At 40.7% G+C, this 16,137-nt stretch overlaps 1 protein-coding gene across 2 annotated transcripts in view; it reads left to right on the plus strand.

Moving 5' to 3' along the window:
* The window catches only part of bard1 (BRCA1 associated RING domain 1), a 53,976-nt gene that overhangs the window by 5,745 nt on the left and 32,094 nt on the right, over nt 1–16,137 (plus strand). For both annotated transcript variants that reach the window (XM_041807798.1, XM_041807799.1), the window contains exons 3-6: nt 3,079–3,227; nt 3,693–4,738; nt 9,397–9,477; nt 14,357–14,529. In XM_041807798.1, the coding sequence (XP_041663732.1) occupies nt 3,079–3,227; nt 3,693–4,738; nt 9,397–9,477; nt 14,357–14,529 (1,449 nt within the window). The remainder of the gene's footprint in view (nt 1–3,078; nt 3,228–3,692; nt 4,739–9,396; nt 9,478–14,356; nt 14,530–16,137) is intronic.

Here is a 16,137-nt window from a genome sequence, read left to right on the forward strand (position 1 = left end):
GTCCCAGCTGACATCAGAATTCAGCTCCAACAAGCAGAAGAGTATGGAAATGTCCTCTGCTCAGATTAGGTAGCTGTTATATTTAAGAGCTGTTAGCTTCACTTCTTCCTTCATTATCTCTGTTCACACAGAATACACGGGACTAGGGCTGGGCAGTTAATCCAAAATTACATTCAACCACAATATGGCTGCAATTTTCAAATCACAGAGGGTGCAGTATTTCTTTGACATTAAATTTGTGTCCAAGTAGCAGTTTTAAACTTTTTTTTTCAGCAGAGATGTTATGCATGACATATGCAATCATCCAAGTGCCAATTTTTTAGAACAGTTTATAAAAAATCCAGCCTTCTTGATTTTTGTACTTTTTTCTTATTGAATATGAGAATGACTAAAACCCTTCAATAAAACACTTACATACAATTTGCAGTGCGAGTCAAAGTCATCAGAGTTAGACATTTTAAAAAATATTTCAGCCCTTGTTTAGGAATAAAAGAAAGTTAAGGAATAATCACGTATGAAATTTCAATATTGGAGAAAAAATTGCAATCAGATTCTTTTCCAGAATGGTTCAGGCCTACACTGGACCTTCCTTTACAAAAAGAGAGATGGAAATATGACCCACAATGCACCTGCTCTATCTAAAGTGATGCACCTCTTGAGTCTTCGTCCAAACAACAGATCAGCCTCGTGGATTTTAGAGTCTCCTTCACTAAATTCAGTAGCAAATGCCCCCCCCCCCATATATAACTGATATTCTTCTGAGGTGTGATTTCTGCTAACGATAAATAAATGATGATGAAACATGATCAGAGGCTGTTTTTCATCATAGTTAATAAAGCCAGAAATGAATGATTTATCTCTAACGGTGAAGTCCTTTCATCATCAGTGCTTCACTAAATAATGGTCTGAAAAGGCTGACGAAACCAGTCAAGACTATAATCCTGTAATCAACGTAGAAACAAGAAAAACATGAGATGGATCAGACGGAAGGAGAGTAAAATAAGATGATTGATTACACACATTCAGTTAACATGGGGATCATCATAAATGATCTATCAAATGAGAGTGTACTAAAAAAGTTTGAATCAAGAAATCAGGGCTGTAGTCAACCAAAGATAATCTTGGTCGACTAAAATCGCACCAGATCATCAGTCAGTCGATTGGTCATGGGACGGACCAAAGAAAAAAAAAGATAGCTGATAGCTAGATAACTGAAAAAATAAAAACACATGACGTCTCCCTTCTCACCTCCTGCAAAAAATGGATTCTTCCAATTAAAGTAGCACGTGCGATTGTTTGACCAATAGGATTTTGTTTGGACATGAGGTCATCGACCAATCGACTTGAGGCTGTCAGCCCTAAAGGAAATCTAAATCCTTCCAGGTAGAGCTGGATGATGATATAAGGTGATATTTTCAGGCTATACCCTGATGCAGGGTATGTGTTCCAACTTTAACTACTCTATCAGTTTTTATTTACACCTTTGATGCATAAAACGGCACCAACATAATGATTTAAGTAAACCTCTCTGTTGGATTTTTAAAAATGTGGTTTAATTTAGTGCCCTTTTATATTTCTCAAGCTTAAACAGATAAAGAATAATGCCATAACAGGCCTTCAGCTCTAGAGAATCATAACTTACAATCTTTTATTGTGACTGGAGAGTGATGACATGTTTCAGTTCTGTTAACTATGGATTAGAGCAACCCATCCAGGTACCCAAACTATGCTGGCCCCGCCCCTTTCTGGGGGAAAACTTTCCATAAAAATAAACAGCAGTCAGTGGGAAAGAGGCTAAGGCAGCGGTTCTCAACCTTTGCAGCCCGCGACCCCCAAAATAAAGGTGCCAGAGACCGGGGGCCCCGCTGTACCTGAAGCTGGTTGAACACAGCCAGGAACATTCTAGAATAGTCATGTGGAGACAGGCCGTCCATGAGGGGGGGTTAAGGGGAGAGCTTTCTGGGGCCCAGCCAAACTGGGGCCAACTAGGTCAGCAAAGTCCTGGTCCATTCTGCAGTTAAGTTGCAATAACCATATTTTATATTAAACCTGAATAAAAACAATTCTTAACAAAGCAACAAATATCTTTTAGTGTCTTCTGAAAAAACTGCATCATTTTTTCTTAAAAACAGAATTAAAATCGATTAAAAATAGCTAAAATGGGTTAAAATGGCAAAAATGGTGGAAAAGGTTGTGAAATAGGATTTTAAAAGTGGAAGAAAAGGGTTAGGCTGCAAAAAAAATACATAAGAGAGGCAGCAATAAATGGCAAAAACAGGCAAAAAACATGGTGAAAGTGGATTAAAGTGGCAGAAATGGGTTAACTGAGACAGAGAACTTTGCAGAAGTGGGTAAAACTTGCAAAATGGGCATAACAAATAGTCAAATGTAATTAAAATGGGCAAAAAGGGGTAAAAATTGGTTACTATCCATAATAATGGGTCAACAGAGACAACAATAGGCAGTAAAGTCTTGGAAATGGATTAGAAATGACAAGAATGGGTTAAAATGAACAAAATATGGCAGCGAAAACTGATTTAAATGGGTGGAAAATAATAGTAACAATATTGGATGGGGAAAAAAACATTTTCAAAATATTCTTTGTTTTTGAGCCCCAACGTTGAGAACCACTGGGCTAAGGAGACTGTGGGACAAGTGAAACTCTAGAGGATTGCAGCTTTAAACCTCCACATCATTTATGGCAGTGATATCGTCATTTTATAGATCACGATACACTGAGGAAACTTCATACATGGCCCAGCCCTGCTTCCAGGAGATGTCACATGGTGCTTGTGCTGAGGAGAGGGTCTCCTTTATCATCTAATATGACTGTAATGCAGCTTAAATGCTGCACATCTAAGAGTTTGGTTTCTCGCCTTCTTCTTTATCCATGCATGGATTTAATTGTTCAGTCTTGGAGGTAATGAATGCCCCTCTAAATCTAAACTTTAGCCCACAGTTATTCCTCACCGCCATGACTGACTGCCCTTAAAGGCTTCATCAATAAGCTAATTGTATTTGTTCTTACTGAACTGTGAAGTAGACTGACTTCTAATCCAAGCTTTGTTTATTGCTCAGGTCCTGTGCGGGCCCTGGGGCGGGAGACGGCTGTGTGGTGTGTCATAGTCCTGCGTGGGTGAAGGACATTCAAATCAACAGGCAGCTGAGCAGCATCGTGCAGCTCCTCTGCGGTTTGGAGTCTCTGCTCGGCCTCACAGAAGAGCCAGGTACAGAGTAGGCATTAACAAGCAGCTCCAGAGTATAATCAACAATCCCCACACTCATCTGCCCACACGCTCTTCTATCCACTGTTGACCCAAACAGTTAGCTTTTTCCTCTGCCAATCGGATCTGTGAGTGACAGCATTAGTAGCTGGCTCCTGTGCTTTATTATCTGCAATGCCCTTACAGCATCCTTGTAATGACAGTAATTATGCCAGGCAATTAACCAGCGTTGTTTGGGAGGAGATTTCAGCTCAGCTAAGAACTGCAGGGCAACTTTCCAAGAGCTGTAGGTAAAAATGAACGAGCTGCAGATTGTTGTCACGTAGGATTTAGTCAGTTTAGCTGGGGATGTCGTTCATATGTCATTTTTGTTTTTGACTGTGTGCATACATTTAAAGGGCCTCTACAATTATCTCTGAAAAACTCTGAGCATATACAGAACAGGAGCTTCTATGCTTTCTGTTGCAGATTCTTCTAACGCCGTTATTCCCCCACAACCTGAGAGTCCTGTATTAAAACACAAAAAGAATTTCAAGATCTGGTTCAGCCCCCGCAGCCGTAAGGTCCGCTGCACGGTGGAGAAGCCTGCAGAGGTCACCAGAGCTTCTAAAGAAGCGGCTACAGCAAAGCCAGAGTCGCTCACCGCTCAAGGTCAGGACTTGTCCGTTTTCAATTTCACCTCGTCCTCCCAGGACTCGGGCTCCGGCTGCTCAGAAGGATGCAAAAATGAAAACTCCAATAAAAAAAAGAGGTCAACTAAGAAAAACACTGCTGGCAGGAAGGCATCGGTGCAGGTAGCTCCAAGGACCACACGGAAACAGAGCAAACAGATGATGAAGAAGAGCAGGCTGGAGGCGATAAACCAGCAGTGGGGAATCACAGAGGAGGTAGATGCCCTAAAGGAGAAGGAGCTGCCCTGTGCTGGAGGAGCAAGGAGGTCTAGTAAGAGGGTTTCCTTCTTAAGCCCTTCTGTCACATCTGAAGAGCCTCAGCCTGAAGCTGCACAGCAGAGAACTGAAGAAGTAAGCCCTGACAGAAGCACCGAGGGGGCGAGCCTCTCAGGAGGCAGTGTCACTACACACACTGACCAAACCCAGCCTCGTCAGAGCACACCAGACAATGGTAAACTGCCTCAAAATGACCCAAATCCAGCTGGAAGTCCAGAGAAACAGAACAATGCATCTACCCCAAAGCAATCCTCAAAAAGATCCAGAGTGGAGGAGAAGCTAGCCACACCAGAGACCACCCCAAAAAGGCCTCGAGCTTCCCCCGGCAGGAGGAGAAATTCACAGATGTCTCCAGCCATCCTTAACCCTCCATCTTCAGCCAGCCCCAGATGTGATAAGAGAATAAAAAAATCACCAAGGCGAGAACGAGGAGACAGCCCGTCTCTCCCTGCAGCTGTTGGCAGAAGGTCTCCTAGTGTGTCTTCTGTGCGGACCACCTCAGGGAGCCCTGCAGTTACAAAGAGGAACCACAGAGGAGAGACCCTGCTGCATCTAGCTGCTATTAAGGTTGGAAACTTTTCATTAACATATTCCCACGTCTCCCATCGGTTATCCCCATTAAAGGCCCTGGTATGAGTTTGTAGCTGGTTACACACTGACATAAAGAATGAGTGCCTCTCTGTGTCCATCATTGCAGAGGCTGATGGTTTCTATTTAGACACGATGACACAGGGCAGGTGCCAGATGAAGCGTGAGAGCTGAAATATTTAAAATGCACAGACCAACATCAGCAGGGAGGAAAGGCGTACCCCTTTGTCTGCAGGGCTTGCTTACATCAACATGAAGCAGAACCATCCTTGTGGGAGCTTTAAGTAAATGGCAATATTTTGGCACAGCATTCTTAACAGCAGACCCCGCTGCATCTTTGTTTGTCACTTCCATCTGTGCCGTCGTTCTGCTCCTTCCAGCGCCAGAAGGCCAGCGCTACCGTTCCTGAAGCGGAGCACAGCACAGGCCGGCCCAGAGCAACTTAATATGCCAATAGTCCGACGTAACGTCTCTTTACAGGGCTGCTCTGCTGCAGTTGGAGCCTGTTTTAAAGCACTGCTGATATAGTAGAGAGATGTGACTGGTGGTCAGTGTTTTATTTTGAAACCGACAGGATGCTCCATGTCTTCCTGTGTCAGAGTAACTATTTGGGCTGATCTTCTGTGCCAGCCTGACTTAAGCTGACAGCACCTCTGTTCATAACAGACTTGGTGCTTATTTTTAAAGAGTGGCCCTGCTGGGACGGGCCCGAGACCGACCATGGTGCATTTGGTTTGGAACGGCACCATCAGCTGTGGTTTGTGCACAGCAGATGGAAAGCAACACGTGTAGATTTAGGGAGGGTCTATGAGTTTGAGTGATTTCACTCTTTGACAAAAATAAATCACTTAAGCTGCATTTCTACAACTATAGCTCTCCTTAAGCAGAATGAATACTGTGCTGAATGAAAACCTCCCACTGAAACCTTTAGTTTGTCAAAGTGCATTTAGGTTCAGACTGCAAACAAAGGCTTCACTTTAGCAACTCTGCAGTGCATGATAAGGCAAGTTCTTCTTATAGGATTAACACTTGTATTTCTTATATGCATATTAAACACACTCTTTAGATGTATGCATTTTTGGAAAATGGGAAATTATGAACTCACCAGGCGGCAGCCATGTTTTAAAGTCGTGCTGCAGCCTGAGTGGTGTGACATCATCTGGTCCCAGCGCTCCTCAGCTCATATTTCCTGGTGCATTAGTCACCCATTAAATCTCTATGATAATAAACCTGGTGACACTGTCAGTGAGGAGCACAATAATGAAGAAGTTAAAGGAAGCATCAATGAAAGGTGAGAGAGGAGCTAATGTAGTATCTGTTAGAGAGAGAGTACCTGTGGTTAGAGGTGTGTTCTATCTGATACAGCTCTAAGCACAGCTGTTCACATCTGGTCTGTTCCTCATCATATCTCAACACTCTTTGCCTCTTCATTTATAAATGAACACAGAGTCCAGTTCACCTCTAGCCTTAAAAACAGGAAATATTAGATACTATCTCTAATGATGCAGACTTTACCTCTGGGTTTTAGCCATGTTGTTTTTAAAGACTCGTCATGAAGCGGTTTGGAACAAAAGGAGAGTTAAATTCTGACCTACCAAACAGTGTTTAGCTATATTTAAATACTGCAGACATGAACAAGGTGGAAGCCCACACATCAACTATAGCTTCATGTGTTGAATCAGGCTTTCTGGAGATGGTTATGGCCGCCGCCATATTGTGTGCTGTATGTGTGAGTTCTGGTGTGAGTGGGCGTGTCTGCCACACCCACTCGCAGGTTGCAGCAGCAGAAGGGAAGCTGATAACTGATTCTGTCCTCCTGCACTGGGACGGCTGATTGGCATAGAGGCTCTCCAGCCAAACTGACCAATCAGAAGGGAGAGGAGGAGGGCATAAGAAGCTGGCAGACCGTCACCCAGGAGCGAGCTTAACCAGCATGCTGTTGCCCGCTTTGAGCTGCCTGACAAAATTATGAATGGCACTGTTGAGGCCCCAAATGTAGTGGACCAGTCAGAGGTTTTAGAGCACATTACACACACAGATTATTATTTCTCAGTCACATTAGTTTGGGGTGGGTTTTAGGCATATGTACTGGATTTATGGAATTATATAGGAAATACATATTAATATAATGATGTTATATATCCACCTTACTCCTAGCTCCCATGATACTTTGCATGAAATTTGTGCGGGACTTCTGGTCCTTTCTGTCTAAACAAGACTTAGCATAGAAGATACTGAACATGATTATTAGAGATTAAATATAAAATAACTTCAGCTGTTACACCTCAAACAGGATAATATAATTATTTCTCTGCCAGAGAGGACAAAGTGAAGAAATGACCTCAGATAACCTAGACAGGCATGTTTAGCTAACTTTATTAGCTTCATGATCACGTTTTGTTAAAGGACAATAACCTTCAAAAGCATTTCTCTGTTTAGTTAGTAAGGTTTCTGAAGTTCTTATTTCACCAGCTAATCACTCTTTAAATGAGTGAATTATATTGATATTACTGTCCATGAAGCTGTCAACTCTTCAGTTTGGTGAATTTCAAATTTTGTATGAAGAATGATTTTTGCAGTATCACCACCTTGTGTTGTAATAAACTAATAACTGACTCAGACCTGAACATACTGCACCTTCTTATATTTACATGATTTCTGAAAATATAACAACATGAACTAGTGATCAGTGATCACAGCTCATTTATTATTTAAAATTATGTTTAAAATTACTCCAGATCATTTATTTGTCTTCTTTTATAACATAACTTTTAACAAGACACACCTGAATAGTTCTATTCATAGTTTTTTTTTTATTACATTTTGTGACACTAGATAACTGAAAAAATAAAAACACCTGATGTCTCTCTTCTCACCCCTATTTTTGACCAATAGGATTTTGGTCAGACATGAGGTCATGGACCAATTAATCGACCAACTGACTTGAGGCTGTCAGCCCTAATTGGAGGAATCGTTAATGCATTTTCACAGTCAACAGCATGTTTGATGTTAAAGACATTTATTAAACTTTGTTCTTTAGAGCCAGAGAACAGCTACTGAGCAGTCAAGAAAATAATAATCATAACAACTTTAGCTCCATGTACTGTAATGAAATCACACCCACATTCGTAGCTACAGTAGACCCAGGAATAATGTCTGTATATTTATATATGTATGATGTGTTAGCGTTAACATTAATGCTAACTGGATCGTCATACTCATGAGGAGTAACTTTGGCACATGTGATAGATGAAGAACTGTTGTGATTGGACCAGGCGTCGGCTAAGGCGGGAACTTTTACCACTGAGTAAAAACAGTTCTGTCCTCTATGCTGCACAGCTCAGCAGATCTCCATGAGCCGTTGCACTGAAATGACATCTTCTGACTGAATATTCCAGAAAAGAGAATCAGATGGTGTGTGTGTATGTGGTCATTATGAGCTGTGTTTAAAGCTTTTTAAAGGTGTGTTTATTTGAACACTAAGAGGGAACGTGTTGGGGTGATCACTGCAGACATGGGGGTGAACTGAGGATCAAACCAGGTGTTCATCTGTATCAGTGAGGTCAGCACTGATGACCAGCAGACGCTCTATTAGCTCCTCCCTCTCTCCTCTATGCCGACATCCTCTCTGATTTACACTCAGACTAACGTCTTCATTATTGTGCTCTTTCCTAACGGTGTGATCAGAAGCACACATTAGCATAAAGCTAATACAAACACATGAAAGAGCACTGTAGTGAAGCTACTGTAGCATGGCAGCAGCTACATACTACTCACCTTAGTGTCCTCCTCCTCTCGCAGTGACACCGCTGAGTATCTGATTTCACTCTAAAATTCCTAGAAGGCTCAGTGGACCAGTCAGAAATAGTCAGTGATATACTTGTGATTTCAAACATTTCACTTTCCCTTTAGCTGGGTTCATTTACCTTTAAATACAAACTAAATTGTTTTTCTGAATTCCTATGATTACTTTTACAAACTCAAAGTTTCTGGAGAACATTGTTAATATGATGTTAAAGATTTGCTTTGAAATAGTTGCATGTGGAAATGTGATTATCAGGAATAAGCTGTAAAGTATCATTTACAGTTATGAGGCTAAGAGAATACCTCATGAGGTTTTTACAGATCAGATACAAAAAATAATTCACTTAAAAAGAAACCAAAATTAGCAGCATGATCCTGAGACAGCCTTTAAGTAGGATGTGCTCTTTTTCCACTAGTTTTTCAGCCCACACCCGGACACAGAGCTGAACAAACACCAGTTAAAATGCAGATTTTTGATGCAAACTTGTCCCTTTCAAGGATTTCTTCCAGTTTCTTGAATGTAAGCTTAATCTCCAGGTGTCACAGTCTCCTTTCACTGAGATTTTCCTCCCTCTGTCAAACATATCAGCTCTCAGATGATCGGACCGTAATGTTCCGGTCCGTTGAGAATAAAACTGTCTCGCAGTAATCCGTGTAAACATAGCAGTAATCCCCCTCTGGATCCCAGACAAGGTAATCAATGGCCCATTGTGGTGTGTGATTGATAAACAGTGGGGCTCTGGCACACTGGGATCAGCCGCTGTGTTTGAAGGCTTTCGTTTGCAGGGCTGCAGCTCTGACCTCAGGTTTTCTGTTGTCTCTGGGTTCTGCAGGGAGACGTAGAAGCTGTCAGGGGGCTGCTGGACCAGGGGTCTGACCCAAACCTGAAGGATAATGCTGGCTGGACTCCTCTGGTAAGATTACAGAGACAAAGGGAAAAGAAATGGATGCCTCATCATTTATATGTGAAGTGACTGTCAACTGTTTTACAGAGATGAAGTTGTTTGTGTCTGTTGTCAGTAAGATGAGCTGCTGTTTTATTATAATGAAGTTTCTTTGTGTTTTGTCAGACATAGTTGGAGGGCAGAACTCCTAAAGAACTGCTGGCTGTAGCGTTTCTTCTCTGACCCACATTTACATAATACAGTTTTTATTAAATATATCTTTCCTTCAGTAAACCAACATAGGCTTGTATTCCCCAGTGAGTCAGGAGCTGCGCTGGGCTGTAATAATCATTTGTTATGCATTCCTCAGTTGTCGGCAGATGACAAACTGGAAATTCCTTCAGTGCTGCCTGAGCCATTTTCCCTCCTTTGGGACGGAGCAGGAGAATGTTTGTTGCTCTTTTATTGCAGCACTTCACACTGCTGCTCTCTGTCAAGACGCTCCACTCAAGCTTGAGTTTTCATTTTCAGTTTTGACAGTGTGCATATGATCTCATATTGCCTGCAATAAGCACAGAGCATGGCATCCTTATATTTGACAGACTTTATGTGTACTAGAGAAGGAGGAAGCTGTCCAACATGACATGTTACAATCATATAGACCTCCCTGTGGACTGTGAGGGGTTTCACTGCTGCACTCTCACTATCATTTACCTCCAGTGGTTTAAGTTTCAGCTGAAGTAAGGGTACTAAAGTCTGAGTCATTCACCACCCTGCAATGTCTCTGAAAGAAAAGTATTTCACATTTAAATAGAGTTTTAAACATTCATATGTTGATGTTCTGAAGTTTTAAGCACATGACCTTCTGTAAAGTCTAGAACAAATTAGGGCTGTCAAAATTAACACGTTAATGCGGATTAATCCATCATCATGATTAATCTGATGAAAAATCCTAACACAATTAACCCATCTACAGCGCAGATTGACTCAAAATCCCTGAAATGTCTCTTGCAACGCATTTCGGGCAGTTTGTCCCAGTAGGGTTACCGTCCAGCATGCCGCCGTGCAAATGGGCCGCTGATCCAGTAGTGACCAACCAACTCGATGTGGAAGACGCTAAACAGCACGTTGGCCCTCTCGATGGGAAATCTGAGTACAAAAAAAACCCAAGACAGAACAGTCGAGTCAGATTCTGCAGGAAGGAGTTTTCTTTTCACCGAAGCACTTCCAGCTTAAAATACCACATTAACGTGGTCGGGGATTCTGCTAGCACTTTGGCTAACGCGTCGCCAAGCTTGCGACAAACCACCCTCAGGGAACGCCAAATTTAAAAGTGAGACTATGAATAAAAGTGACTACTTTTAATCAAATTGATCCGTATTGTTTGGAAATCTGACATTACCAGCTGCTTACTGGGAGCCAAACATGTCTGGCTACATTTCTTGATTTAAAAAATTTGGCCCAGTAAATTTGTAATTGAATATCCCTGGCATACATATTCCTTTCTTTCTTGAGCCTGTTTGCTTATGCAAGATGAAACGCAATTAATATAGATTAAAAATGATTAATATTTAATCGTGATTAATCTAAATTAATCAACAACTACCCTGTGATTAATCTGATTAATTTTTTTTTTTTTTTGCACAGACAATTTTATTGGATTTTAACACGCCCCCCATCCCACCCCAGCAGTCCTTGGATCTGCAATAAAAGCAAATTGAACAAACAACAAATTACAAAACTTTAAAAAAGGAATACTAATAAAGGTTCACATATATAAACAAAAATATACCTATAAACAAATGTCTATATACATGTGCATGCATACATATATCCATGTATACCAATAGATATATAAATGCACTTGTATAAACTATGTACAAATGTAATTTTTTTTTTTAAAGGAAGAGAAAGAAAAGGAAAGGAGAAAAAAAGGCTTATCAATTAAAAAAAGAACATTTCAGGCAGACAAACGATGTATAAGCTATGTAATACAGTACAACATGGGTCCTTTTTCAATTGTTTCATAGATACACACCAAGAGAACAGGTTCATGTCCTAGATCTGAAGAATTATTTAAAAAAAAAAGGCTCAAAAACCTCACAGAGATAAATAATGCTCTGCTAAGCAAATACCATGATATATACATTGCATATTCATAAAGAGAGTATGCACATTTATAAAAGATAGATAAACGTTAAAATGATCTGGCCTATCAATTACTCCAGAAATTTTAGTGATTAGAGAGTTGGATTATGAGTTATCATCTGGAAGCCTCTGAAGGTTGCTGCAAAAAGAGATCGAAGGGAACCACCTAATAGAGAATTTTTCAGGTGAGCCTCCAAGAGAGAACTTGATTTTTTCTAGTTTAAGAAAAAAACATTAAGTCACTTAACCAAAGAGAAGGTGATGGAGGACAGGATGACTTCCAAGATAAAAGAATTCTCTGACGCGCTAAGAGAGTAAAGAATGCAATCACATCAGCATGTTCTGCACGCATGTTTGCAAAATTTACCCAGAGATGGCAGTTAAAGGGGCCCGGATGGAGCGTCGTTTCCAACACATCAGTTAAATTGTTAAAAATGAAACCCCAAAAATTCTGCAGTTTGTGGCAAAAGTAAAACATGTGGCTAAGATTGGCTGGGGCGCGATTACGTCAATCACAGTTGCTTGTTTAGGCTCGGGTATATTTCTGCTAGCTTGGCTTTGGAATAATGGATCCTGTGGAGAACTTTAAACTGAACGAGGCTCAACCGAGCACATGAGGTAGTAGAATTAGTCCTTTTAGTTGCTTCCCCCACCAAACATCTGAAAAAATAGTGGTTAAAAATGTTAATTGTTTGACAGCACTAGAACAAATATGTTGGCAACATTATTACTATCATTTTAATGCATGTGTATCTAAATGATGCTCTCTCTCTTTCTCTTATAGCAGCACTTGTCTAAAATTGTGACTGAAGGGGGCGCTGGTGAGCCGGCTATTTCTCCCCAGTCCTTTAAAATAAAAGCAGGAAATTCTCTAAAAATCTTCAAAATGTTAAATCAAAACTTAAAATATTATTGTAAGTTTCAGTATTGTTTGATACCATCAGTCATGATAATAATGCAGATGGTGTTTTGTCTAAACACATGATATTGAGAAGCATTAAAAATCATTTTTAACAACATCCCCATTGATTAATTATCCCTATGAGCAAATCAGCAAAAGGCACTTGAAGATGCATTAAAGGGACTGGAAGAATCCCAACATTTTATATTTTTGTCCAACAAACCTGCTCTAAATCTGCAGGGTTTCAGATCAGGAAAGGTTGATTTTTTTGAGAAATACTTTTCTACACTACAAATGTATTAACCCCCCCTCCACCCCATTAAATTTTTTAAAAAGTTTTTTTCCAAATGCTGATAAATAAGAATTTTACAGTTTTTCCAAACATCCTGGTTTTATTTTGGATGTTTACATTATTTAACTTTGCACACAGAAGCAAAATTATTTTACCAAAACCAAAACTATGAGAGCCAAGCTTATCAGCCCCCCTCAGGACTGACCTCCTGGTCTAGCCAAGCACAAGCCACTGCTATGTAAAGTTGTATTTTAACTCTGTAATACCCACAGCCTGTATAATCAAGTTAAAACCGAGGGTTATCTCTACATTTACACAGTATAAAAACATCAGTACGGGTCCGAGCTGTCACAGAGAACGCGTCATGGAAAATCAGTTTAGACTGAAAAAAAGAATTACTGATGCTCAGAAAGCAGAAGAAGGATTTACAAAGTTATCACAGCGTTCCCCAGAGCCCGGAAGTGGAGGGAGAAGTATCGTCAGTAAACTCAGTGAGAGCCACACAGAACAGATTTCAAAGAGTCTGCAAGGAAAACTAGTGAGAGATGTGTCTAAAGAGACCAGGACAACTGCCAAGACTGTAGAGAAGGACTTAGAAAAGTCTGGGCCTGTAGACTGAGAAGACCATCACTAGAGCCCTGCACAGGACTGGACTGAGGGATCAAGAAAAAGTCCATTTCTGCAAACAGACATCTTCAAGTCAGACTGGAGTCTGCCAAAGACAGTCTAATACTCCCACAGTGGTGGGAGTATTAAACTGGGGATGGAGCTTATCTCAGGAATATAAAATAGACATAACAGACCCTTTGAACTGTTTAACTAAAGCTCTGCTCAGCTTAAACATCCTCTATTTTAAATATAGAGTCATTTTGTCTTTCCAACTAACAATGGAAAAGAATCACTGAGGAATATTGACAAGGACATCAGTGTGTTATATTTAATATTTAGGGCAAACACAACAGGCGTCTTCAATAACTACAGCACTGTACTGCAGCTTTCCATGAATCTCTGAATGTTGTTCTCTATATAAAGATCAAAACTGTTTTTAAAAAGGCTGCAGTCTTTTGGAGTTGCCGTTCCTCGGGGAAAATCTCTCACACCGCCTTTCACTTTGTCAAATTACTTTCAGGTTCAAATCCCAAACATACCCTTTAAAAAAGTCCCTCTTATGAGGCGATGTCTCTCATTCATGTTAGTTTTAGAAAAGTTGAAAGGCAGGTCAGGGAAATATCTCAGCAGAAGATCTGAGGGTTGAATCTTAGAGAAATGAAAGCTAGCGATTAAGCTGTAATATCCACTTTTACTGTTGTAAGGTTTTTGTAAAAATTTATATTTTAAAAACACCCAAGAGAAAGGCAGACCAGTGGAAAAATGACCCATAGAAGTGATGACAAACGTTTGAGCTCACCCACAACAACTAGAATACTGTCTACTGGAAGAGAAGGCTGCTGTTATGACTGTGAATGGAAGCTCTTTAAGAATGGCAGGGATAACAACTGCATATCATTAAAAGATTTAGATGAGAGCAAAGAGGAATGACTTGTGGACATGGCTGTCTTCTGTTGCAGCATGAAGCATGTAACCTGGGCCACCTAGCAGTTGTGGAAGTGCTGCTCTTGAGTGGCGCCCTCCTGAATACACCTGGCTACGAAAACGACTCCCCTCTCCATGACGCTGTGAGGAACGGCCACCCGGCCGTCGTCAAGCTTCTGCTGCAGCACGGGGCCTCTCAGAGCGTGCTGTGAGTTCCTTCAGATTCTGCTGATGCTATCATACTAACCTGCTTCCCTTCACTCATCACATCAGTCATGGAGTGTTAGCAGAGCTGCAGACAGTCAGCTTTATTAAACGGTCGCTCTGTTTCAGAGTAATCATAGTGGCCCTCTACAAGGTCAGTACCAGACATGTGGCCCACTAAAGGCTGAGGGTCACATGTGGGTGTAATCTGGTAAAAGGAGCTGCTGCTGGACAGGTAAACAGCACAGATGGTGAGCTCTGCTGGGTTTATGCTGATCTTTAGTGCTAAACTTTAAGCGCTGACCAGACGCTCTGACCGTACAAGATTCACTCGTACAGTGGTTCTTTAAGTTTTCTGAAATAATGAGCCTTCACTGAAATGTTTGTCTTTGTTGAAACAGACTGGTTATTGTCTGTTTATAACTAGTCCATCTGATCTTAGGAAGGAGACCACTCATGCATAATAAAGGGCACAGCTGATCTGACTGCTACTCAGCTTAATGCTGGCCTCTGCTCCACTAAATATCAGCTAATTTTATCACCATTAGAGCCGGCTTCTCCTCATCAGAAAAAGTACTTTTTCTTGCATCATTTATTCACAAGTTTTACCACAGTTAGGCTATAAATTGTTAAAATATCTTTGTTTTTTTACATTTCAGAGATTCCACAGATTCTGTACAGGACAGGTTAAAGAGCTATTTGCTCAACTAAATGACATACAATAAATGTATGTCAGTAAAACAGACATATTAATCACTCTTTATTTTACTGGCTGTTTGCTGTACATTTACGGAGGGGGTTTCAGTTCTCACATAGGTTTCATGAAGGTTGCATACATAGCAGAGTCAGAGAGGGGGTAGAGAATCAGCTTTCTGACCCACATCCTGCTGTTTTGATAATTAAATAATGTGCATAAACAGACCTTATTAAATATGATATATGGCATTTATTAAGAGAGGGTGTAGCTGCCCCAGAACATCTGATCATGTATAACTGCCTGGAAACACATTCAGAATAAAATCATTGTGTGAAAAGCAGGTAATGTTGCGATGCACGATGCAATTAATCAGTCCCTCCAGAAAAACACTTTTGTTTTGTGATTGATGCGGACAAAAATCTTTGATTTTGTGGCGGCGGCTTTTCCAAAACAATACGATGTGCTTTTACTAGTTTTTTAAACGTACTTTCACGGTTTGCTTCTCTAAGCCCAGGCGTTTTCACGTCTTCAGTCAGCCGCCACATGTTTCGCTTATTAAGCGGCGAAAATATGTGACCTTTGCTTAATCAGTGAAAATTGCTTAATTTGTTGAATTGTGCAATCGCATAATGGCGTTCTTCTGGAGAGACGGCTTAATCTATATGGTTAGGAGATGAGCTGAGTAGAGCCCACGCAGCCCCCAGCTACAGAGCTGCATGATGTAGTTTAATAAGGTGACACCTGGTTATGAACTGAACACTGTAAATGTGACGTTAACTATGAAATAAGCCACCTGAAGTCAAGTATACTTTACTTTTAAAAAAAATCTAATTTATAATGTTAAGAATGTGTCAATTCAGTGTATAAACAGCATAGGCTAAACAGTGGGGTCACAGAGCACGAAAATAAATAAAT

Source organism: Cheilinus undulatus, linkage group 15, assembly GCF_018320785.1.
Source record: "Cheilinus undulatus linkage group 15, ASM1832078v1, whole genome shotgun sequence".
NCBI classification, from domain to species: domain Eukaryota; kingdom Metazoa; phylum Chordata; class Actinopteri; order Labriformes; family Labridae; genus Cheilinus; species Cheilinus undulatus.